Consider the following 25,877-nt stretch of genomic DNA (forward strand, 5'->3'; position numbering starts at 1 on the left):
CCGCCCCGTCACCGCGCCGTTATGCAGCGCGGGGGGCGCCGCGGGGGCGGAGCTAGGGGCGGGGGCGGGGATGGGGAAGTCCCCCTGTCATTGGCGGAGGCTCGGCGCCTCTTCCGGCTTGCCAGCCGCAGCCACGCGCAGGGCGGGCAGAGCTCCTGCCTTCGGTCCCCACCTGCAACCAATCCACGCGGAGAGGGGGCGCGGCTTCCCGCCCTTCCTCTCTTGCCATTGGTCAGTTACTATGGGAGGCGGGTCCCCGATGAGTGGCGGGCAGCGGCGGGCGGCGCGTGGCGGCGGCGGTTGGTTGAGCGCAGGTAAGAGCAGCGGGGCCCCTCCCCCTCGGCCGGCGGTTCCGCGGCCGTTGGGCCTGGTGCTGCGCTGGGAGCCATGTCGGAGTGGGTGTCCTACTACCGGAGCGAGGGGCCGGAGGAGGAGGAGGACGAGCAGCAGGAGGAGGGGGCTGAGGCGGTCGGTAAGGGCCCACCTTCCCCTCCCCCCCCCTCACGGGGAACCTCGGAGGTCAGCAGGCAGAGGGGGCTGCTGCTAAAACCGTTTCGCCTCCCTTTCCGTAGCGGACTACAGGTTCTCGGGTCGGGACAGCCTCATTTTCTTAGTCGATGCCTCCAAGGCCATGTTTGAGCCCGACGGGGACGGAGTGACTCCCTTCGACATGACCATCCAGGTAAGGCCCCCCTCGGGGGGCTTCACAAACCCTCCAGGGATCGCCTTCAGCACTGCCGCGGGTACGGGTACCGGCTTGTCGCTCTGCCTCAGCTGTTGGTGTAAGGTCGCTACCGCTGAATGGCTGTGGGTTTGGAAAGATCTATTGCCTGGTGAGCCGTGTCCAGAGTTCGGTGAGGGAAATGTTTATAGAATGAGCGCTCAATCTGCATTCAGGGTGGTGTATTCAAGAGACGTTTATTTCATTGATCTTGCTTATAGAAGGGGAATGGTAATGAAAAATACATAAGGCTGTGTACTAAAAAAAGCCTTTTGAAAAACAAAATCCCAGATTCTTTCTGCTGTTGAAATTTACCTTAAAGCATTTGTTACAGTTCTTCTGTTTGCTAGAGTCTACGTGTATAAACTGCTAACTGCCAAAGGTAAAACTTTTGTGTCATTGCTGCAACTGATGTCCTTCATATTTTGACCTGTGTGTGTTTTTTTTTCAGTGCATCCGGAATGTGTATACCAGCAAAATTATTAGTAGTGACAGGGACCTGTTAAGTGTTGTGTTCTATGGTACGGAAAAGAACAAGAACTCGGCAGATTTCAAGCATGTCTATGTTCTTCAGGAGCTGGACAATCCAGGTAAAGGCAGTAAAAAGTGATAGGAAGGTTATGTAGACAGGTAGAGTAAGGAAATCTGTGTAGTAGCATTGTCAATAACTGGTCTCTCTGAAAACAGAGAGCTATCAGATAAACAAAAAAAATTCCTGTTACTGAGGTGCGTTGGGGTTGGGGATAGATTTAGAAATGTATTGAAAGCTTAGAAACTTAGTGGGAGCTTAGCTTTTTCTGTTATAGTTGGTGCAGATCCCTTTCCTATGTCTTTTCTTCTATTTTAATGTGGTCGTTCACTTGCTGTCTGCTAAACTTAAGAGGATCTCAACAGAACTCTCGAAAGCCCATCATGTGTCTGCCGCACTTCAGAAAAGTGCGTGTGCACGCTAAGGCACCATGGATTCCAGTTGGTGGAGAATATCCCGGAATGGCTTAGGTTGGATGGGGTTTCTGGAGGTCATCTTGTCCAACTCTCCTGCTCAAGCAGGGTCAGCTAGAACAGGTTGTCCAACATGTTAACCTGTTTGGGGTGTTCCATCTCTTATTTTCATAAATTTTGCAATTCTTGAATTTAGCTCTTCCATTTTCTTAGGATTTCTTAGAATTACCTAGCATCTGCTTGATAACGAGTGCCAGTTGCTGAATTGGAAAAGGTAGTAGGAGGAGTGCAAAGAATGCATGCTAGTGGTGACAAATTCTGATAGCGGAGAGTCTTGTGGGGGATTTTGTCTACTAGCTTTTAATAGCAGCCTTTATCTCTGAGGAGGTTTGATTTAATTTTCTTAACCAGGGGGTGCAGGTTTAATAACACATGGGGTTCTCCTGAAAGAATTGTGCCTTGTCCTAGTTTCAGAATTAATTACAACGGGGACCTGACAAGACTGCCCTAGGTTCTTCTCCCTTTTCTGGCAGCAAGCGTCTGAGGCTTCTCGCTCATCCTTTTTCCTCCTCCTTCCCTGCTTGCCCTTTTCCCTGTGTTAGAGGCAGTAGCTTCACCGTGCCGATAAAGACAGTGCAGGTAAAAGGTGGGCGTTGTTAAAAAGGAAGAGAATTGTATATTTGCTGCCCCTGGAGAGCAGCGTGTTCTGGAGAAGGAAGAAGTACTATAGTTAGTTATTATGTAGTACATAATTATGAACACATATGAGGAGGTGAAAGTAAAATAGTAAATAGGGGAGAAAAGACATTTTCAGATGAGATTTCAAAAGTGCTGTAGAGCTTGAGTGAAGGACAAAGGAAGAAGCTCTGCAGAATGCAGTAGCTGAAAAATGAAAGCTTGTCTCCCTTGGTAGAGTTATGGGAGAAAACAGAGAACCTGCTATTAGACAGGTGGGAAAAGGAGTCGTAGTTGGCCTGGAGTAATCTGCAGAGCTTTAAAAAGGTCATCAATACCTGCCCTGAATGTTGCTGTGCTCTGTGTGGTGATCTATCGGCTGAATCTGACCTCCAGGTTGATGCTATCTGGCACGTGGGGCAAGGGAGCAGGAGGAATTCTCCACCTTCCCAACGTGCTGTGGAGATGCAGGATGTATTTCAGCCTCCCCTCCTTTCTCTGGTGGCGCAGCAGTCTGCCGTGCCTCTGCAGCGGGTGCAATTGCTGCCTTTCCTGCTGAGAACTTGTCCTTTCAGTGTAGAGGGTTTGCGATACTTTGTTCTCTGCCTATTTCCCTCCCCCAGCAGGAAGGTGCCAGGGCACTTTGTGTCCTCTTGGCCCTAGTGGGTGCTTTCAAGTGGTAACTGGCTTGCAGTATTGCAAATGTTAGGCTATCCGGAACAATTTTCTCATCCAGATGTTGGAAGGGCACCGCCACAGAGGTGCTAGGGGACATTACGCAGATGTCAGCTGCAAGGGACCCTTGGTGCATGTTTAGAAGAGTTTGCGGTACTTCTTTCAGTATTTCTAATGCACGTGAATGCTGTTGTTGCCCCTAGGTGCAAAGCGTGTTCTAGAGCTGGACCACTACAGGGGAGACGACGGACGAGCACTTTTCCGTGAGACCTTTGGCCACAATGCTGACTATTCACTGGGTGAAGCACTCTGGGCCTGCTCTAATCTCTTCAGTGATGTCCGAGTCAGACTGAGCCACAAAAGGATCATGCTCTTCACCAACGAGGATGACCCTCATGCCAATGACAGTGCTAAAGCCAAGCTGGCCAGGACCAGAGCTGGTGATTTGAGAGACACAGGTCGTTATTTCCCCTTTAATTTCAGGCAGAATAAAAGTGATGTATTCTCGCGGCAGATATTAACCGCATTGCAAGTTTGCGGTGGAAAAAGAATGTAAAATCATCAGAACTGGGGGATCTTTCTGAAGCTTTCTAAATTAGAAATTTGGTATCTAATTTAAATTAGAAAATCTGTTGTCCAATCTGGTATCCAACATCTAACACTTATTTTCTAGGATCTCTTTTTCTACTCTGATAGCATAAATTGGGACTTGAGAATGCTATGGAAAACAAACTCTACTTTATTTCATTGTTCCACCATTTTCCAGGAAGGGAATAATAACGCTAAGTTAACGCAAAAGGTAAATTACTTTACGGGCTCCATTTTTAATTAGCTGAAGAACAGCACCCTGAGCTCAGAGACTAAAGAGCAAATGCTTCATTAGTTCAACTGTGTAGCTGAGGTAACCAGTGTTTTTGGAGTTCAGCAGATGTGCTGGATCTAGAAGCTGTGAGGCTTCCCTAATCTATTAGCCCTTATAACTGGGAAAGGGGAATTTCTGAACTCATTACTTCCCTCTGTGCCTGAGGTAAGATTATGTTTTATAGGAGCTTGTCAGAGCAGTTTCATGCACAATGTTGTCCAGATTCTTAATTAGGGAGGAAACATTTTCTAGGCTACGTTGTTTTGACTGAAGTTGAAGAATGTCTTTTGCCTCTTTCCCTAGAAACTTTCACATCTGGTGCAGATGACAATTTGGAGCTTATTCTTGCTTAAATTCTTTGCTTAGCTAGAGAAATCCGAGAGTGCTGAGAAACATGCCGATGTAAGAAAAAAGCAGTGTCTGTGATCCTCCTCCTCTCTCTTACTTTGTTTCTAGGCATCATCCTGGACTTGATGCACTTGAAGAAGCCTGGAGGGTTCGATATCTCTTTGTTCTACAGGGATATCGTAAACATAGCAGAGGATGAGGACCTTGGGATCCAACCTGAGGAGTCAGGAAAACTGGAACATCTCATGAAGAAAGTACGAGCAAAGGAAGCAAAGAAACGGGCTTTAGCTAGGTTTGTGCCTAGTTATGATATTTCATTCAATGGAGGCACCTGATGTTATTTTTAGACTGCATCTCGCCTCCCTCGTCTGGAATGATTGGTCTATAAAGGCATCAGTGCTTACATTCCTCAATCTTAATTCCTTAGTCCAAGATTGGTGTTTCTTCCATAGCTTCCAAGGATATTTGTCCTTGGTGGATGAGAAGAGTGGAGAGTGAAACTAGGCCTCCTTTTTCCCTCTGCGTGACATATCGTGTATTGAGCTTGGCCAGAAATGGTAATTTTTCAAAAAATAACATCATTGCCAAGTAAAATACTTACCAAAAAATCTGCAACAAGCAAAGTGTTTAGTTTATAGTGAAATCTGATTAAAATGAGGCTTTTCTTACTAGTGTTTACTTAGAAAAATCTTATCTCAATGTGACTGGTAGGTGTTTTGGCCTATTATTAAATAGGCCGGTCTGTCTAGGCACTTGGTGTGGATTCACATAGCCTTGATATTTCTGATCTCATACTGAAAGATTAGAGATACTTACAGAGAGATTAAAGGGATCTTGGCAAAGCAGATAAAGAGTATTTTTGGAACCACATACTCCGTAATAGCTGTTTTTTTTTAATGAGTGAGTTCATAGCAGAATGATGTGGAAGCACAGTAAGGGAATGAACTTCACAGCCTAGTGGTTTTTTTAATATATATTAAAAGAAAAATCCCAACCTGAGCTGTTGTCACTGGCATTCTTGCTCCCACTCACAGCTTTGTTTTCCTCTTCTGGGAATGTTCCTCAAGTTTTCTAATAATTGAGGAGGAAGAATCCCATAACAGTGATAGGTTTTAGAGGAGAGGAAGTAACGTTCACAGTCATTCACTGTTCTGCTCTCAGAACTTGAGGATTACCTCCAATTTTAAACCTTTACTTCTGAATTTTTCTCTAACTTCTGTTCGTGTTTTTTTTTTTTTTTCCCTGAAATTGTGGTATTGTTTGTCTTGATGGGGTTCTTTTGGTGAATTTTGCCTTCTGTGTGAACAGCTATGTGAATTCAGAGGTCACATTGCATTAAGCACAAGTGGGGTGCCCAAATGGGAACCTGTCCTGTGCTCTACTTGAGCATATCTGCCCTTCAGAGTGAAAAAAGGTGAAAGAAATACGGTAAATTATTTGTGTTTAAATCATTTTTATGACCAGAAGTGGCAGCATTGCAAGAATGTTTTTATACAAGTGAGATTATGACTCAAGTAATACTGTGTTTCCAGAGATACATGTGATTTTGGGGGAGGAGAATAGGAGGAGGTCAGAGAAAATAGGTTATCTGAGGAGATGGCTTTCTTTTGCAAAAGTGATCTTTCAAAAGTCTCAAGTCTGTATCTGCTTTTTTTCACAGGTTAAATCTGTATCTGAACAAAGATCTGGCACTTTCTGTTGGTGTTTACAACCTTGTTCAAAAAGCTTATAAGCCGTATCCGGTGAAGCTTTATCGGGAAACTAATGAACCAGTTAAAACAAAAACAAGGATGTTTAATGGAAAAACAGGCAGCTTGCTCCTGCCTAGTGACACAAAAAGGGCTCAGGTAATGTATTGATTATGTGCCTGCTTTTTCCTGTCTCTGTGGTGGTGGTGGGGAGATGCTGATTCTCTTGCTGCTTTTGTTTGTATTTCACTTTCAAGATCAGATGCAGAAATATTTACATCTGTATGCCCCTGGGGAAAGCTTGGTCACTGTGTAAGCTACACAGAGCGAGAGTGGGTTGTTTCCCTGTCATGACTGTCAAGGGAAAGCATAGCTGCTGGTGGAAGCGCACTCAGGAACACAGGTCACTTCTTTCTGTAAAGCAGAACCAGGTTGTCAGAGCCCGACCTTACGTGGCCTTGTGCTATTGCTGCTGGTGTTATCTTTTGATTCATTAGGAACAGATTTTGTCCATTTTATTAAACATATAAGTGTGAATCACAGGGTGGGGGTTGGAGCTCTTTTCCAAACAAAAAAAAAGGGCATATTACCTTGTTTTTTGTTATTTTGTTCTTTGCTTTGCCTTCCTGCTTGATAGTTTGGCTGATGTAGATTGAATGTCATGTTCTGTTCAGGTACAGCCTTATTTCAAAGCAGGATATGCAGTTGCTAGGTATATTGTCACAAGCATACTTTGTGTGTCCTTCCACACCAAAGGCTCTTAAAGTCGTTGTCTTAAGATTAAATATTAAGTTTATTTATACTGGACATTAGTTTCTTGAAATAAAGTACGGGAGATGAACAGAAAGCTGAGCGTTAAGCCCTGATGTCTAACTGCTGCAGCTGGACTACAATATGTTTTTTGTTTTGTGATGTATGAGTGATGCTTCAAAAGCATTGTTTCTCAGTCACTGTTTCTGCCAGGAGTGGATAGCTGACGTGCATCTGCTGAAGCAAGTTTAGAATCAGACAGGACCTCTGCAAACGTCTGGTCCAACCCAGCCCAGAGCAAGACTCGCAAAACCAGATCAGGTCGCTCAGGGTTTGTTTGGGACAGCTCTGAAGAACTCCAGGGATGAGATGTGACAGCCTCTCTATGCCAGGGCTTAACCATTGTCTTAGGAAAGTGCATTTTGCTACTCTCCAGGTGGAATTTCCCTTGGGATAATGGTCACAGGCTGTGACTTGCCATTTCAGTGTGCACTAATGATGAGAGTTTGCTCTGTCTTGTCTATAACCCTCTTTTCAGTAGTGGAAGACAGCAATTGCATCCTCTTCCTGCCCCCCTTGCAATTTTTTTTATGCTGGCAGCACTACTATCTGCTCTTCCCTGGTTTAGACATATGGAAACCGCCAGATTGTGATGGAGAAAGAGGAAACAGAAGAATTAAAACGGTTTGATTCTCCGGGCTTGTTTCTGATTGGCTTCAAACCACTTTCAATGCTAAAACAGCACCACCATATCAAGCCCTCCCAGTTCATCTATCCCGAGGAGTCCATAGTAAGTGGTAAGTGAAGATAGCAAGAGAAGGTTCACCACCTTGCATTAGGGTAACCAGCTGATTCATGGTGTGTTTCAGTGGGGATCATTGAGTGTAAAATCTTTGTCCAACTTAAAATCTTGCTAATGTTAAAAAGTATAGAACTAACTGTTACTGCCCCTCTCAGCTGCAGTTAATTCTTGTTTTCTTCAGTAGCAGAAGGGCTGATTGGGCTTCATGTTTCATCCATTGTGACAAGCAGCTAATCAAACTATGCAGATGTATATTTGGTTTTGTCATTCGTGAAGGATCCTAGTACCTGACAAGAAGGCAAAGGTGGTTAAAAAATAAAAATACTGAGGAAGTACGGTTGAATTGACAGCACTTTACGGGCTTGTAAAGAGAGAAGGAGAGGATGCTTAGGACTGCTTTTTCTCCCCTTTTTATGTGTATATGTAAATCTACTTATCTAGAAATATAGTAATAATCTATCCCAAACTGCAATAGTAAAGAAAAAAACTCCAGCTCCTCAATCTACCGGTGGATAAAGAGGGCTGAGTTATGACCAGATGTTTTGCAGTATCTGACTAAAGAAGAACCTTTACACTAGCTTCTCCAGCTTAGCAGTTTCCTGAGTCAAACACCTTACTTACATGTCGGTCTTTTCGTGACCACCATATCTGGTACAATACAAAGCAAACGCGTGCCTCAAGAGAGGAATATTGCAATCTGAATTCTTAGTGTGTTACTTCTGCAAAAGGTCCTATGATGTGCTGCTACTATGATGTCCCACCAGACCAGAAAGAGGCTTTGTAGATACCCGTTTCCACTTTTCAACTGTATTTTGTTGCTCATATACTAGTGATTTAATTTCTTTCACCAGAACTCTCACTGCTCTGGTCCTGTAATATCTAGGGTTACACTCCTGAACAAAGGAGCAAAGCTGTCAATCTGACGGATGCAGTCTTTACCTTGCAGGGAGTACAACGCTATTTAATGCCTTATTGATGAAATGCTTGGAGAAGGAGGTGATGGCACTGTGCAGATACACCGCCCGCCGGAACACTCCCCCTCGCTTCGTGGCCCTGGTTCCCCAGGAGGAAGAGGTGGATGAGGAAAAAGCGCAGATAGCCCCTCCAGGTATGGGAAGAGATGCTGCCTTTCCCTGCACGATCGGATGCAGTCAGCATAATGGACTCCTGTATTGCGTAAAAATATTCTTGGTGCTGCTCCCCTTAAAACTGGGGAGAGTGCTTTCCAACATCCCTTTTCTTCAGTTTTGTCATTCTAAGCATCTGACGTTGAACCTATTTTTAAAACTCCAGTTACATCAGTGTTTGCTCAGGTGTAACATGGCTACAGTATTTTCCCACCTCCTACCTTTTTTTAGCAGATTCAAGCAATTGACCTAAAAATTAAAAGCCCTTTTTTCTGTTTGCTGACTAGATGGAATGTCTTTCCCTGAATTTTATTGTATCCTTGGATACATTTTAAAGCCTTAAATAAATAATCTCACATACTGAGCCTCGCACCGTAGCAGCTGAGAGGGGGATGATCAGGGAGCAAAGGCAGACTCTTGCTCTTTTCCATTTTCTCACCTCTTTAACTGGAAAATCCTCTTCTGGGAAGGATGTAGAGTAGGGGAGCAATGCTGCTTGTGTACAATGTAAAGCATTTCAGAAATAAAGCATGGACATTAACTTAATTTTCAAACAAGCCTTTTTCAAGCTTGTATCCAGTAAGAGATGGGGAAGGTGCACAAGTTGATCTCCTGTATAAAAAGCAGGCAACAAGTTTCCGTCTCTTAACTATGCATTTAGTTTGAATCTCTTTCAAAAAGCCATTAGTGATGTTGGTTATATACACTGAGATTAGTATTGAGTGTCATGCTGTAGGTACTAGGAGGTATTATGGATTGCTGCTCTTTACAGCAAAATAGTAGCTAGTTTGGGGAATCATCAGACCTAGCTAATAAACATCTTGGTCTTTCCCATAAATTACTGTTTTGAGGCGATCGTTCTGCATAACTGTTCTCTGCTCTCCCTTTTCTGTGTAGGTTTCCACATCATTTTCTTACCATACGCGGATGACAAACGGAATGTTGATTTTACAGAAAAGGTGCCAGCCAGTCGAGAGCAGGTGGACAAAATGAAGGAAATAATTCAAAAACTCCGATTCAAATACAGGTACGTGGAGATAAATAGTGTGCATGTGAGGGGGTGGCACGGGGAAGAAAACACAACACTATTGCTTGCTCTGTTGCATACGTTGTTCAGCTGTGGTGTCCACAAGATGGAGTTTTGATGTGTTTTGATGCAAATTGCTTCCCTTTGCAGTAGCTTTGTCCAAACTTTATTCTTAATTATTCTGAATACCCAGGCACCACATGCAGTATGTAGCACGTTCTGGAGTTCTTTATAGAATCGCTCTTGTTTTCCGGGCTGTTGTCATTTGTTGCAGAGGTATCACATTTTATTGTGGTTCTGCCAATCTATTGCAGTTCAGACCTGGATCGTTTAAATTAGAGCACTTCAGAGAGAATAGTTAGGCCTTTTTCATTATAGATAGGATAAATTTTATGAAGTGCTGTTTTGGGAGATTTTTTTTCTAGTTATGTGGAAAGTGGCATAACTGGTATTTAAGTAGAACGCCACTGTCTCCATTTGTCTCGCACAGCTTTCTAATACAGTTGATGCATGACGGGATAGTGATTCAGTAGGTAAATTGAAAAGAGGAAAAGCAGTTCTTCCAATGACATAGATTGTTATGTGGGAAAGAGGGAAGTTTTACTTTGAAATAGACTGGTGGCAGATCTTATGTGTCTTGTCTGTCTTCTTGGCAGCATGCATTGACATTTTGGGGGATTCTTGACAGGACTGACAGCTTTGAGAACCCAGTTTTGCAGCAGCACTTCAGGAATCTGGAGGCTTTGGCGCTGGATTTGATGGAACCAGAACAAGCTGAGGATCTTACAAGTGAGAATTATTGGTGGGTGCGAAGGGAGGTGGGGTAGAGAGCTCTTGACTTCATTTTAAGCCAGAGATGTGCCACTACAAAACCAAATGTCTTTTAAAAAATATTTTAGTTCTGTGCAGTTCCAAGATGTAAAACTCTGGAGGCGTCCCTTCTAAAATATTGAAACCCTACTTTCTAATGCTGTCACTTTTAAGATAAAGGAAAAATTGATCACTTTACCCTCCAAAATTACAATTCAATCACCTTTTTTCTATGGTGACAAATGTTTTCTCTGAAATTTCTCTCTTCAAGAGTCTAATTAATATTTCAGTCTGATAAATGGGCAGAATTACTTAGAGCATTATTCTGCTAGGAGGCAATGATGCCACCTTGTGGCTATGAGTTTCTGTAGAAGAATATCTTGTCGAAGGATAGAAACCTACTCCTGAAGGGGAAGTTCCTTTTTTAAAATTATGTTGTATTCCAGGAGTAGCGTTACAGTAACTGTTTGTCTCTTCTGAAGTGATACGTAGCAAATAATCTGGGTCCCTGTGCTAGATATCGTACAAATACATGACAGAAACAAGCTGTTCTGCCTCAAACTACTCGCAACCTTAGATAGTAACCTGTTGTATTTTAAATGTCTGAGATTAGACCTGGCTATCTGTGCAACCAGGTGGGAGATCTTCTATATCACTTCCACCGTGTCAGTTTTGTTCTGTGTAAATATTTCCTGTTCAGGGATATGTGGGAGTCCGTTACATATGTATAATACAAACTCTTGATATTACCAAGACCTGTAAATTTCTCATTTGTGAAGATCATAACATAGGTCTTTGCATTTTGCATGCTTGCAAGACACTTGCATGCTAGTTATTACGAAGCACCGTTGTATCTGGTGATGGCCTCATTTAGACTTTCCTGTGATCACTCTGTTTTTGAGAGGGCAAGTCTTTCTCTTTTGCCAGTGCCAAAAGCTAAAGAGATGGACCGCAGGCTGGGCAACCTGGTGGAGGAGTTCAAGCAGCTGGTTTATCCCCCTGACTACAATCCTGATGGGAAGGCTGTAAAGCGAAAGCAAGGTGAGTAATGACAGTGCAGGCATGCAACATGGTGTCTGTGTTCTTTCTTTAGAGACTTCTGCGTTTTCAGTTTGTCTCGTAGTTTAAAGTTGCTTATGCAATAACTCTTTACTCATCTCCACAACAAAGTGGACTTATATCCAGCGGTGATTCTTAAAGGATATTGTGGTATCCAGCTAGAGAGCTGCTGGAATAAGAAACTGCGTAGTGAAAAAACAGAAAAGTATAGGAAGCAGTGTGGGTAAATTACTGCAAAATTATTATTTTTATCATTATTAATAACTTTGGGTTTTTTTACAACAGAGTAGTAAAATTCTTCGTGCTTTCAGTTTGTTCTTGGTGAGGAAGCAGACTTCTATGCATGGTCTGTTTAGCAAGTCCAAGATAGGCATCCTTAGGGCTAAATGCTGACGTACATGTGTAGTTTGGGAGTCTATGAAACTCTGCACAAAGTGGGAGTTAGCTGAACTCCCCATGGAATAGTTGCATTCTCCTGTCTAGATGAGGAACCCTTAAAAGTTTCATTTGGGGGTGATCTTTCCATCAGAACACAAAGTTTCATACTTGAGTTTGAGATCGCTCCTATCAATGAAATATACTACATGAGTTACGTAGTGAGTGACACCTACTTCATAAAATACGGAAACTAGGTCTGTGAGTGTGTAGGTAGCTGTTAAAGTACCATGTGCTAACGGCCATTAACTGTGTTATGTATAAGAAACATTGATGTCATTCTATTAAGGAACTTTTTTAAATCTTGATGATCTAAAATTTATCTTTCTAGCTTCTGATGCTCAAACTGAGAAGAGGCCGAAGGTAGAAGTCTCAGAAGATAAGCTGCGGAGTCATGTGCAGAAGGGCACTCTCGGCAAGCTCACTGTACCCGTTCTGAAGGATGCATGCAGGTTGTATGGGCTGAAGGGTGGGGGGAAGAAGCAGGAGCTCATGGACGCGCTAACTGAATATTTTAGCGAGCACTAAGCAGGAGCAGAAGGCCCTGGTTGACTTCCGCCTGCTTAAAGTTTTGGTTGTCTTATGTGGATGCTGCCTGTTTAATCTTGCTATGTAGGAGAAGGCGACTAAATGTTGCTGAATCTAGCAGTGGAGAAACTTTTTACTTTCAGTTGTGAAACATCTCTGCAAAGTTGGATTCTGTTCACAGTAGCCAAAGGCAGAATTAAATTCCCTGCTAACTCAGGTCACCCACTGCAAGTAAACACAGTTGTGCCTTCCTGGTTTCTTAATAAAAGTTATTTTGGACTTCTTACTTTGCAACACTGGCTATACTATCTTTGCATCATAAAGACAGCAAAACTCACTTCGAATAAGAAAACAGAATGATCTGTGTTAATGGCACACACAAGAATTCAGGCAGCAGGTCAAATGTGTGTGCTAACAGAGGGTATAAATGTGGCGTATTACTCTCCTCCTCTCCAAAACAGCCAGTCAGTATCAGTACTTGTAATCAATTGGGTTCTTTTCCATCGTTGGCATTAGAAAGATTACTAGCAGATCATAAAGGAGAAAATAATTACTGGGAAGCAGTAGCCAATCCTTTGGGCAAAAAGCCAGCACTTCACAAAGCTGCACAGCCACGTCTCCCATTTTTAAACGGTAATAGCAAAAGCAGGTTTAAAAAAAGAAAGAAAAAAAAAAAAAAAAGTCATGTTCCCTGGAAGGCTGCGAGCATTTGCCCCAATTAAATTACTGAGATGGCATAGAGCTTTCCACCTCTGTAGCGAGTATGAGTCAGACTATTGTGCAGGCTTCTGTACTCAAATCTGTGCTTTGAAAACAAAAAAATAGCAAGTTGTGGAGAGTAGCCCTTGTTACTTCCAGTATTTTTATTTTTTTAATCATACTTCTGGAGGCTGCATCTGGGGCTATGTTTTGGTTTTTAAACTTCCACGCCTGGCATGCCCCACTTGTCTTGCAGTGTAAGATGATTAAAGCCGATAGTCATTGCCCTGGCTCTAGAAAACAGTACCAGTTGTTTAGCTAAACCGTAACTTTCTACGGGATGCAAACACGGGATACACGAGGTATCCGTTTTGGTCTGCGTGGTGTTTTTAGGGATTCCCATGTTTGGCACACAAACTGTTGGGCAACTTACTGAAGAATTAGGTCATATATTAAGGTTGTGCCCGTGCTGTAGTGCGGTACGCGTATCGGAGCCAGCCGTGACCGCTCTCTTGGCACTGCGAGCACCCTAGCTGTGCCAGCACGCTGCTCGCTTCCACCTCCACAGCTCCTCTCGGAAGAGCAGCTAGCCCATGTTGAGGTCTGCAGTATTGAAGCTATGTAGTCTTATTATACTTCCAATCAGCCTGCATTATAGTAGTTATTTTTAATAAAGATTTGTCTAAGCTATCAATTTGTTTTGCCCTTTGGCAAAGGAGTTACTGTAGATGCTTGTTTTAGCAAGACTTGAATGCAATAAAATAGTGAGACTACCCTGTCCTTAATTTTGTGAATTTTTGTTCCCCAAATGCCCTTGTTAACGTCTCTCTTGGCTTGCTAACCCCCAGGCATAACACGTTTCAGGCTTTGGATGATTATGGCATGTTTTGTCTAGGTTATTAGATCTTCCTCCTGGCTGCTTTTCTTTTTTTTTTTTTTTTTTTTAAAGCAGGCTATTGCATTAAGCAGAAGTTCAACAAGGATGGTGATGGAAGGCTTCAGAGCAGAAAATTAAGACAGTTTTGCTTGCTCAAGAATCCTTTATTTCTGCTCCTTATGTGCTTTGTCTTACATCAGCTGTCTTGGCATGGTGCAATAGGGCAAGTCCTTTGCAAAGCTGTGGTTTTAAACACAACTAGCTCAACAGTCAGCATCAGTAGAAGGGTACAGCAGCATTTATAAACTTCATAGAAATGAAAGGACTCTCAAATCTTTGTATTAAATTCACCTTAGCAAGGATATTAGTTATCAGCCATTTACAAAAATATACAGACGTGATTTGTCCTCCTGAGCTGATTTCATCTGCTCGGGATGTACTTACTTACTAAAGGTATGAAGTTAGTGCCTCTGTGGAAACGTTACAAGAGGACTTATCTTCCCTTCTGCTGTTGTACCTATGGGTCTTTCCATGCTAGCTTTGCTTTGGCATTCTGCAATAGAAGACAGGTTTGATATGGCCCATTCCAACACAGAGGTTTAGACTCCTCTGCTCAGAGCAGGAAATGGATTTATTATACAAGATGCATTGAACTAAAGCTAGCTCCATAAACCCACCACTAATCCAGAACACTGGTCGTGCTTGACGCTTCTCCAGAATGCTGGTGGCATTTCACGCTTTTCCAGAACGCGAGATTATCTAACGTTGTCTTCTTGAGACACAAGTTGTTTTATCTGAAAAATCACTTGCTCTCTGTTGCCTTGGCTAGGACTTAAAGGGTTTATCTTCAGTCAGGCGACTACAGTACAGCAGCTTCCCTAAAACCACAAGATACGTAGGGTACTGGTCAGCCACAGCAGGCTGCTCTTTACCATGTGTTTTGTACTTAAATACCGTAGGAAGCCCAGGCTCATTGATACAGTCCACGCAAAGAAAACTGAAGGAGGATGAACTACCACGCTGCAATAGCCTTTAGGCAATCTCTGAGCTAAGGTTTAGCTTTACAAGTAGGAACACTTCAGCAAATGCTTCCCCAAGGGAATGACAACTGTATTTAGCTTTGTCAGCAATTTTATTTTTCTTAAAAAGTCAGTATTTAAAAATGCACGGATGATAAGAGATTTCCCCTTGTGCACTGCCGTAAGATTTCTGCTCCCCATACAGCTCTTACAGAAGTCTCATCTGGTTTCAAGAAGAAAAAGGGTTGTGCTACGTGTACTGATCTTGGCTCCGTCCACTGCTACACAGCGGCCACTGCCTGCCTTACGCATGGCTACGCTGCTCCATCACTTAACGGAACAACTCCATCAGTCTGCATGCACGTGCGGTGTGGGGAACCGACACGCCTTATCCTCAGCAGACTGAACCATTCAGAAACACAGAGTTACTCACACCTGCCAGAGGCTGAAGCTTAGCAGAAATACTGCAATGCAGAGTAAGCTAATGGGTGGGTTAAAAATGCCCTGAGCAGGCAGACATGGAGGTAAGGCGGGGATTTTTTTTTTTCTCTCCTTTCTTTCTTTTAAACGTCAAACAGGAAATACAGTTGTACAATCACTTTTCAAGAAGTAATACAATGAGAATGAATGTGCTGGAGTAGAGTAACAGGAAAAAAAGGGGGGAGGAGAGGCAGAAACACTGAAAATTGAACCATGATTAAACAAAAATGTGGTGTTTTGAAATGAAACACTGATACCAAAACTATAATCTCAACTGAAGCTAGACATTAATTCCCCCTGACTTCAACTTTCCTATTCCTCACACACATAAACTCATGGGCATTTAGACCAACAGTCTTTCTATAGCTTGCTGGACAGACTGGATCTGAGGCTTTAGCTGCGATCCCTCCTTGATGGTGATGGAGCAGGCGATAACGGGCCGGGAAACGCCACACGCCCTGCCCAGGGCTTGCTTGGAGCGCACAAACACGTACGGTACGTTCTTGTCCTCGCAGAGAAGAGGAAGGTGCAGGATGATCTCCAAGGGCTCCGCATCTGCCGCCATCACGATGAACTCCGCTATCCCTCGGTTCAGCGTTTTGGTGGCTGTAAAGGAAACTGAAGAGTAAGTCTAGGTCCTTCTGGAAAGCACATCTAATGAAAAACAAGATTAGGAGACGTTGAAACCGGCATTAGCAAGAAGGAGATGTAGTGGTGGCACGAGGACGGGCCAAAGGGAAGCGGCAGCTACAGGGCCGGGGAGGGGGTTACTCACAGGGCAGCCCCTGGGGCGCCGTGCCCAGCGCTGCCCTCCGGCGCAGCGGAGATGGGCAAGGGAGCGAGGCCAGCCCAGGGCTGCCGGCGGGTGAGGGGAGGCTGGGGCAGCTGGGTTTGCTTAGCCCAGAGAATAAAGGGCCAAGGTGGGAGTGGAGGGGGCACGGCTGCTGTCTTCTACCGCTTCAAGGGGACTGCGGAGAAGATGGAGCCAGGCTGTCCTCGTGAACGTGCGGGGAAAAGGACAAGTTGCAGACTTGCCTCAGGGAGATTCTGGGGACATGCTGGAATTTTGTATTTCTCCCCCCTGCCCTTATAAGAAGAGTTTAAGCCATAGGACAAGGGTCCTGAGAGGTTGTGGAGTTGCTATCCTTAGGGATTGTTTTTTTTAAAAGTTTGACTAGGCAAAGCCCTAAGCAACCTGATCCAGCTGTGAAGGGAGCCACTCTCCAAGCAGGCTGCACTAGAAACCTCCAGAGGTCCCCTCAAAGCCAAAATCATTTACGATTCTAAACTGGCGAGGCACCTGGTAATCCCAGCGCCACACTACTGAAGCATGCACCATCGCAGGACACGCACCAGGAACACAGCTGGGCATCTACCAGAATTGTACATAAATGTTGAAAAGGTTACAGCTTAGTTCTGTCCCTGAATATTGCTTAAGCAGGCTAGAAGGAGGAGGAAGGAGAGGGACATTCGCGATATCCAGATCTATGTAACGTTACTGGCCCACCGCTAGAGAGAAGAGACAACCTCTGGCGACAGCTTCTCACAAAATCCTTGCTGTGATTTCTAGCACCCTTCGCAACACACAGGTCTCACCTTCGTTGGCTCCCTTGCGTAGCTGCTTATAGTTGCAGGACTGCTGCACAAGATCCAGTAGCGTTTTGGTGAGCTGCGCATCAGCCAGGGGGTAAGCTTTGGGATTCACCTCTGCCTCACTCTAGAGAAAGGAAAAAGCAAAGAGTATTACAACAGGAGGAAAGGGGGCTCTGTTCTGAACGATGCCACACAGGCATCGTGTCCACCACATGTACTGACTGCTGGAGTCACCTCACCGTTCTCAGTTGCTCTGCACATTCACTAAAAATCCCACTGCGTTTTATTTATAAAAAGGGATTAGTCTCATATTCAGAGCAGACGGTATCTCTGCTCACACAGGCAGCCAACCTGGGTCCTACAGAGCAGCAGCGGTGAATTGACAGGGCGGCCGCCAGGCATTTGCCACCACGGACGCTGTACAAAACCAAGTGTTTCAGCGCACAAGCTCCTGCCAGCAGCACATTGACAAGCTCAGGCATGAATTTGAAAGGAATCCCGAGAAGAGCACACATCAGGTTTACTTCTCCAAATTACAAGCAGCTTCCAAATGTTAACGTCAACAGCGTAACGAACAGCAACGAAGTCACAAGCGGCACTAACGACCGGCGCCGGCAGCAGCGCAGCCCCTCCAGCTCCCGCCGCCGCGGCCAAGGCGGGCGCCGCCAGCGCCGAGCGGGGCCGGCCCCAGGCCGCGATGCTCCGCCGCCCGCCCTCGCACGCTGCCCCGGCCGCTCTCCGCCAGCCCAGCACACTCTCCCGCTCCCCGCGGGGGCACGGCGGGCCGGGGGGGGGGACGGGACACACGCCGGGCCGGGAGAGCGGCTCCCCCGTCACTAGGTGCCCCCGGGGCCGCCAGCCCCACCCGGGCATCCCGCCCCGCCGCCGAGCAGGAGACCCGCAACCGGCCGCGGCCCCGCCCGCCCCCGGCCTCCACGTGCGCCCTGCCCTGCAGCCGCCGGGGAGGCAGCGTCCCGCCGCCCCAGGGCCCCCCGCCGCGGCGCCCCCGGAGGAGGAGGAGGAGAAGGAGGAAGGAGGAGGCCGGGGCCCGGCCCCGCTCACCATGGCCGCGGCCTGGGCTGGGCGGCGCGGCGCGGCCCTGTCGCTCCTCGGGGCCCGAGCGCGCTGAGGAGGAGGCGGCGGGAGCGCTCCTGCGCGCTGCGTCGCCGCCGGAAGCCGGGGGGCGGGGCCGGGGGGCGGAGCCTCCGCGCACCGCCTCCGCGCGCCGCCGCCGTGCGGGGCCGCATGGCGGGGCCGGCGGCTGCGCCCGGCAGAGCTCGAGGCGGGGCGGGCGGTCGGGGCCTGGCCGAGCCTCGGCCCCGCGTCTGTGGCGGCGGGGGCGGCAGCACGGAGCTGTTCGCCCGGGGCACAGCGGGGATGCGTAAAGCGTGACGCGAGCGCGGGCGCTGCAGCAGCGCACGCCGTGACACAGAATACAACCGTGGGGCCCCGCCGGGCCCGCCCCCCCCACGCCCGCCACGGGGGGGCGGGGCCGCGCATGCGCAGAGCGCGGCGGTGGGGCGATGGCGGCGGGGTGCGCGAGGCCCGGCGGCGGGCACGGCGCGCGCTGGGCCCTGGCGCTGCGGCCCCCGCTCTGCCTCGCCTGCGCTGTGGAGACCCTGGGCGACGGCGGCGCCTCGGTGGGCGGCCCCCGCCCCCGCAGCCGGCCCCACCCCGGCTGCCCCCCTCTCCCCGGCTGGGTGTCGTGGCGCTGGGGCGGGGGTGTCAGCACCTCGGCGCTCGGGCGCCGGTAGCAGCCTCCCCCCCCGCCCCGGGGCGGCTGGGCCCGAGGCGCTGAGGGGTGGTTGTCTCTGGTCCGCAGCTGGTGCGCAAGAAGCACGTCCTCTCCCGCCTCCACGAGGCCCTGGCCCGGCGGGCGCTGCCGGTGGTCCAGCTGCTGGCACCAGACGAGAGGGTCTGCGGTCATTTGATAGGAACCCTCTTTGGTAAGAGCTCTGCTGCGGCCTAGGGCGGCAGCAGGGAGAGGGCCGTTACCTTTTGTTTCGGGCAGATCTGTAAATGTGAAGCTTCTCCACGTTTGAAACGAAAATAAAAAAGAAAGCGAAAGTATATTGAGGTACCCAATGCCATACTTGCACCATTCTGTGTTAGGTGTGTTATTACTCCCCGCAGAAAATTGCCTGTCGTTTGATTTAGGATAGGTTAATTAATCCCCTTATTCCCCAAGGAGCAGGATTTGTTGCACGTAATTGAGAAAACCCTCCAAACGAAAGACTAAAAGTCTGGTTTAGAAAGCTAACATTGCGAGCACCCTGCACAGAATAAAGCAACAGACTGGCATGTTCATAAAGCTCTTGCAATTTTCTGGAGTATCTTGACATATCTTTAAAGTCTTTCGGGAGAACGAGGAGTGCCTGGCATATGATTCTTCCGTGAATGCCCTCGATTCTGGTCTCGTGCCTCAGTGCTTTCTCATCTCACTGATCTGTGGCGTTTATATAAAGATTGGTACAGAAATGGAAATGTGAGCTTAAAAAGGTGTTGCAGGATTTAATAACAAATGTGCAAAATAGGAATGCAGATACTGTTGTTTCCACACCATCGCGTTACATTTCTAGAAATTCTTGCAGCTGTAGGACTGTAATACCCGCTTATTTCTGGTGGGTCGGCCTCACAGCAGAATGCAGTGTTCGGTGGGATGTCAGAAAGTGTCCTTCCAGTAACAGTCTCTGTGATCTTGAACATCTCTTGCTCGTTTGACTTTGCACAGCAGTGCTGTGGGAGAGGTCTTTGAAAGGTTGTCTAAAATCTTGACAGAGAAGAAATAATGGTTTAAATGAGGGAACAGTAAGGCAGGAAGAGAAAGGTGGAGGGTACAAATGCAAGTGCCTTCAAAGAGCAGATATACTGGATTCCTTTAATTCCATGATCTCATTTGCACATCACAGATAATTCTTGTTCTTTGGGGGAAAGTGACTTACAAGCCCCTTCCCCTGCCTTGATGCGCTGAATAATTCAAACAGGGTTTTCCCAGTTTATTTCCCAGCACAAACCGTGTTGTGCGTGTTTTGAGAGCAGCTTTGTTAGAACTTTGTGCAGGATTAGTTCTCTCTGTCACACAAATTTTTGTTGCCCCCTGTCTGCATACGTAGTCCCATACAGATGTGGAGGAAGTGGTGCTTATGGCCAATTCAGTCCTACACTGTACGACCCTAACACAAAATACCCCAGAAGACAGGGGAGCTGTGCTTGCATTTCAATGCTTTTGTATATTTTAAAATAATTATTCTCGCTGTCTTTAAGAAGCTTTGCAATTGGATGGTTTGGGGACAGCTCTGGGATTTTACTGTACTTGGTGTTACTGCTAGAGAAGCTGGAATCCCAGTCCAAGCTTGGGGCTACAAACAATGACATGTACGTTTTGGATAGAGCTTGAATGAACAAAGGATCATTTGGTGCAAGAGTGTAAGAGGGAACCCCAAAGGTTTGAGCAGTGCTGTGGAGGAAGTATTGATAGTAAATTCAGGAAAATACATTTATTTTTGGAGAGAGAATATTGGGATGAGCACAGGCAGAAGAAAGAGGGTTAAGAGAACAGAGGTGGAGTGTGACATATGAGGGGATGGTGAATTTCAGGTAAGCCTGAACCTCATGCAGCTAATATTGCAATGTTCACTAATGCTGTACGCTAATCTTCTCCAAAGTGTAAGGAAGATACTGAGGATTGGGCAGATGAGGCAGGAAATAAGTAATTTCTTCACCTGCAATGTCATAACATTGCTTTAGTTGGTCAAATTTCTGAGGGGTCATGGAGTCTCCGGAGGGGAGGTAATTTGATAGGATATGTTGAAACAAGTGGTTTGGTGTGGCAGAGGTGGGGGTCTGAACCAGATGCCTGATGCTGCTGGTACCTGAAGCTGGAAGGAGCTGGGAGGTAGAGTTTCTCATCTGTTGTGATGTAGTAGATACAGACAGTGGCTTATTTTAATATATCCAATCTTACGCTCTTGTTGTACAAATGACTTGCGAAGTGGTGCCTTCAGGTTCAATTTATTCCATGTGCTTTAAACCCAGTGTTCAAATTTGGCCTTAGGATTTTCAGTGCTGTGGAGGGAGAAGACTGTTTGTGGTAATTGGTATGAATGGAAGACAGAAAGGACAACTCACAGCTGGGCTCTAACTTCTGTCATTCTGGAGCGTTGTTTCGGATGTATAATATTGGATATACGCAGTGAGGTGTGGCGATGGTAGCAGTTACATATTTACTTACATAGGTGGAGCCATTGACTTCAACTATAAAGTACAGAAAAGATTCTCAAGAGAACCGAATGCCTTCATGTCCTTGTGTCCTGCTTGTGGAAGCGCCTTTTGCGATACTCCCTGAGAGTATCCACTTTCCTCTGACAAAGTCAGGCTGGTGTCATGTGAAGCAGGGAAAACAAAACAGTTCTGAAAAAAATTTGCATCTCTTTTTACAAGAAGACATTACAGCACTGATGATCACAAGCAGGAACGAGTTCCATGACTGATTGTGGTTTATCTTTTAGGGATGTTGCATACCGTGGAAGACAGCAGTGCCCTGGACCTATTCGTAGAAGGTGAGAGGCAGATGCCACATCTCAATTACTGACAGTTTGTGAAGGGAGGTTCTATCTTGTCTGATAACTATAGTGAGATGCTCAGCTTCTACACAGCTTGAATTGGGAAGAGCATCTATTTTCTATCATCAATGCAACAGTGACGAGCAGACTGTTCCAATATTTGGGGGCAGGGGAGCGTGTGCAGATTTAAATATTTAGCATTTCTCTCACAGGTTCTGTGTGTGCCATGAATTTAGTGTCAGATGGGTAACAGTGGTAAACAATGCCTCATCTTTGGCATCTTTGGACCTGCCCGAAGTCTCAAAGCAAATGAAAATCTTCCCTGTAGGCTTCAGTGAGCTTTGGGATCTACTGCTTTCTCCTCAGGACAGAGAGTATTTGGGATTTACCCTGTACAGGCTGCAGATTCCTCTTTATGAGCCGTCCTTCATTTGAAATCTGAAGGAAATGCCTGCAAGGCTGACAAAGGAATCTCTGCAGTCCATTTAACCTTGGGCATCTCTGCTGAGTCTAGTGATATTAGCAATGGAATGATTTCCTCCTGTCCAGTGATGAAAGATGAAAGGAGGTGTGACCAGCTCCTCCTTCCAGTGGAGTTTGAGTTTTCAGGCACTTGCTTGAAATGGTGTTGAAAAGGTGAGAAGTCTTTCTGTCATATTACCAGTCTGTTGAGAGATGGACACTCTCAAACAGAGGAATTTCAACTTAGTGTTACCTAACTGTTGAAAGTTGTTAGGGGTTCTGAGAGTTCAGGGCAAGAAAGGGCCATTAAACCATCTATAAATCACCTGTCTCAAGATATGACTCTGCTGAGGTGCATAGCTCTTTAGCTAAAGTAGGTCTCCTAGATAAACCTCCAGTATTGCCCTGGATATACCAAGAGATGGTGAACCTAGAAGTCTGGTAATTTTTTTTTGCTGATGCTTTCCTAGAATACAAATCAAAAGAGTGTGTTTTTCAAATGAATCATGCTGTGACAGCAAGATACATCCAAGACAGCCTTACCAAATCCTATGGAACAATGTTCTGCACAGTGTCTCAGTAAGGGGGCTATTGTCAACACTTTATCTGCTGAACATTCAGGTGCCCAGGTTCTAAAAATACCAGAAGAAATTGCTTCCTGAAACTGGTACACTGGTATATGTGTGGAGGCAGGGGCAGCCTGCCAGCATCAGGCAACTCCCTTGTGATTTAGTTAGGGAAACCCCAGGTGATGTGCAGCCAGTGCCCGGTAAACATAGTTTTGTGTTGATTCCTCTTATTAGGACAGAGAGGACAGAGTTCTGAAAGTTGCAGCGAACCAAGAATAAGAGCCCTTACTTGGGGCTGAGGAGGTGAACAGTACCACAAAGGTGACTGGGGCCTTGCTTCCTGGCAAGGTATATGGGATAACTGCAGTGGGGAGGAATGGCTGGTGGACTGCACTGTTACCTCAGGGACAGTGGCAGCTGGAGGAGGAGCTCTCAGTCTGCCTCTAAAGATACTCAGCATTTTCAGTTCTGATATCTTCTCTGGAAAGATATGTTTTTAAAGGCCAATTTTCATACTGTGGGAAGCCTGCTCTATTCAATTACCAGAAATTTTTATGGTTTTAAGCTAGGGCTTTGTTTCCTTCCCTTCCTGGTTCCTTATGTTTCCTTTGTGTCCTGATGCTCAGTTTGTCGCCTGCAGTTCATTTCCATGCATGGTTTGTAGTGCAGCTAGAACAGGACTGCTGTAATGTTGCTGCAGAGAGCTCGGGATGGGCTATCAGAAGTAATAGTGCTGGGAATGCCGATGTTACCCTGCTCTCTCAGCACCTCTCTGCTCATTTAATTTCTAAGCTCTTTGCTCACTGGTCTGCTAAAGCCCTGTGGAAGATGGATTGTGAGTGCTCTTGGGTGTGAATTACTGATCCGCTTTCTTCTGCCTAGTTCTGGTGCGGCTTGTGGTGGAGCTGAAGTCAGAACAGTACTTACGCTGCATTTTGGATGAAAGCCAAAAAGAGGTCAGTGAAGATGAATTCCCTGCCCTTCCTTTCAGTCCTTCGGAGGTTGAGGAGATGGGAATGAGTGGCCCTGCAAGACTGCAGCTACCGCGCTGGGATGCAGCTTCTGCTGCAGTGGGATGTCCTGCTGCCAGCTCCCCTGCTGTGATTTTGGCAGTGTTGGTGTCTACCCTGGAGTTTTCTTGTTGTTCCCATGATGCCTTGCTGCTGTATGGCTTCATGATGCTCTTGTGAAGCTGCGTGGCTTCCTCAGATTCTTATTTTCCTAGCTTACTGTTTCAGTGATATGGGGAGCTTTCCCAGCCTGTGCCATGGGCTCTTGCTCTTTTCATTCCTGAGTCTGTGATGGTCTCATGGGGTACAAAAAATTGGGAAGTAGTGAAAGTGGGGAGAAGTTCAGCTGGTTCATCTGCTCAAGTAAGAGGTGGAGGGGAGAGAGAAGAAAAGGAGCAACAAGCAAGAGATTTCTTGGATTAATTAAAACACATTTTTGAGACTTAGTGGTGTGTTCAGGGTTTTCCTGTGGTTTATCCTAAGTGGTGAAGAGGACCCAGCTTAGGAAAAGATCCTGTTCTGGACGATTGTGCGAGCTTGCTGGTTTGGGTGCATTTCTGCCTTCGGACTGTGTCCTCACCAGTGAAACATTTTCTTTCTCTGTCTCCTCTACAGCTGTGCAAAGCAACTACCATGAGAGGCAGCCTGCCCACATTCACTCTCTTGGGCAAGCTGGCAGATGCCATCCCAGGCTTTGCTGATATACTGGTGGTAGAGCACAGTGAGTAATGTGTCATGCCCCACTGAAGGGTAGTATTCACAGCCCTAATACACGTATGCATGCATGCACTCCCCCATCCCCTGTGTGAATTCATGAAGGTCACACAAGAAGCACGTCCAGAATTCAGAGTGGTGTGCAGGCCTCCTGGGTTGCAGGTGAGTACCTTCATAGCAGGCTTGTCGTTGTGCTCTTAGCCAGCCTGGCAAAACCAGCCTCTGTGAACTGGGGTTTGTGAGTCTGCCTCACAGGCAACATACATTTAGTTTTTCTTTCCTTGGTCCAGCCCCTGGGGTTCTGGTGAGCAAGCTTAGCTGTTTGTGGAAGTAGCTGGGATGATGGATCTTCATATGGTGAAGAGCGTGCTCCTCTAGCCATTTATTACTGTACCTCTGCTCAGAGGGACAGATGGTGGTGAGCACATCACCGAATTGTGGCATGCATTAATCTGCATACATCAGTCTGTCCGGTGGGCTTTTGCAAGTTCTCAAGGGAAATAGGTTGGTGCTTTTAAAAAGTCAGTTCATTAGTGTGAATGTTTGCCGTTTCTCTTCCTCACCCTAGGTAATTTAGTGGATCATCTGCTGATGGGCTTGATGTACCCAAATGAAGCTATAAAGGCTGCTGTCTGCTACTTGTATGGCAAGCTGTACTCCTCTCCTGTTGGCACAGAACGGCTCTCAGCACACTTCGAAGAAAGGCTGTGTGGTCTCTTCTTGAATACCTTGGGGCGTGCGCAGACAAAGGAGCTGCAGGTTAATTGTTTGGGTAAGGCATTGCTGAGAGAAACTGCAGGGTGCAAGGGAAGGCTTAGAATGAGGAAGAAATCCTTGGCTGGTTTAGGCGCTCTAATGTGGGTTGTTCCCTAGAGGAGCTTTTTGCTGCTTCTCTGAAGCAATCAAGCCTTTCTGTGACTCCATAGCAATCGAATGGCCCAGACCCGCTGCTGAGCTCCCCCAGCCCTCCCTTGTCCCTCGAGCCCCACGTTTGCCTAGCACTGACTCATCTTCAGTCTCTTCAGAGCTTGCACTGTGGCCTGGCCTGTCTCAATTTGCTGTTTCATCCTAGGAACAGACCATCCCTCAAAGTGTCTGAATGCAAACACTATGCACGGACAGGTGGGTTTTGTAGAGCGTGGGAGGGAGTCTAACAGATATGGTCTTCAGATGTGGGGCATCACGTTATTTAGGTTAGAAAGCTAATGGCGCTTTCTTGCATTTGTGCTTCCAACTGCACGTATCAGCTGTTGCTGGGGAGCACAATTTCAGCTGTTCTGACATTGCTTGTTTGTAAATCATCCAGGGAATTCCTTTTTCTTGTAGGAGGTAAGCAGGAACTGGTTTATGCCTCAGATCATCTACTCAGCTGCTAGAAATAGGTGGTAATTCCTTTGAAAGTAGAATTCTGTAGCTCAGACAGTACCCCTTGTGAATTTGTAC

The 25,877-nt window shown here is 46.4% G+C and overlaps 3 protein-coding genes across 4 annotated transcripts in view; 2 read left to right on the forward strand and 1 right to left on the reverse strand.

Moving 5' to 3' along the window:
- Positions 1-387: 387 nt before the first annotated feature.
- Positions 388-13,749, forward strand: XRCC6 (X-ray repair cross complementing 6; the record flags this gene model as incomplete). Of its 2 annotated transcripts, none has more annotated exons than XR_014228105.1 (12): positions 388-472; positions 573-682; positions 1,173-1,311; positions 3,217-3,471; positions 4,332-4,515; positions 5,884-6,070; positions 7,290-7,458; positions 8,410-8,571; positions 9,488-9,617; positions 10,306-10,419; positions 11,355-11,468; positions 12,253-12,281. XR_014228105.1 is itself a non-coding variant. In XM_082311067.1 (12 exons), 12 exons carry the CDS (start codon positions 388-390, stop codon positions 12,447-12,449), a joined length of 1,833 nt encoding a protein of 610 aa, XP_082167193.1. In that variant the 3' UTR covers positions 12,450-13,749. The 2 variants fall into 2 exon arrangements, 1 of the variants encoding a protein (XP_082167193.1); XM_082311067.1 differs by having other exon boundaries at positions 10,306-10,406; positions 12,253-13,749.
- A 444-nt stretch (positions 13,750-14,193) lies between these two features.
- On the reverse strand, positions 14,194-18,297 carry SNU13 (small nuclear ribonucleoprotein 13). Its single transcript, XM_082308084.1, has 3 exons — positions 18,180-18,297; positions 17,121-17,241; positions 14,194-16,130 (listed from the first exon to the last, which is right to left on the reverse strand). The coding sequence occupies exons 1-3, from the start codon at positions 18,180-18,182 to the stop codon at positions 15,868-15,870; spliced, it is 387 nt and encodes a 128-aa protein (XP_082164210.1). The 5' UTR covers positions 18,183-18,297; the 3' UTR covers positions 14,194-15,867.
- Positions 18,298-18,640: 343 nt separating this feature from the next.
- MEI1 (meiotic double-stranded break formation protein 1) overlaps positions 18,641-25,877 on the forward strand; it is a gene marked incomplete at its 5' end in the record, with an annotated part of 46,620 nt that continues 39,383 nt past the window's right edge. Inside the window, 6 exon segments of the mRNA XM_082309223.1 lie at positions 18,641-18,757; positions 18,940-19,063; positions 21,626-21,676; positions 23,593-23,666; positions 24,336-24,441; positions 25,003-25,206. Of these exon segments, the coding sequence (XP_082165349.1) occupies positions 18,641-18,757; positions 18,940-19,063; positions 21,626-21,676; positions 23,593-23,666; positions 24,336-24,441; positions 25,003-25,206 (676 nt within the window).

This window comes from Platalea leucorodia, assembly GCF_965183815.1.
Source record: "Platalea leucorodia genome assembly, chromosome: 4".
NCBI classification, from domain to species: Eukaryota; Metazoa; Chordata; class Aves; order Pelecaniformes; family Threskiornithidae; genus Platalea; species Platalea leucorodia.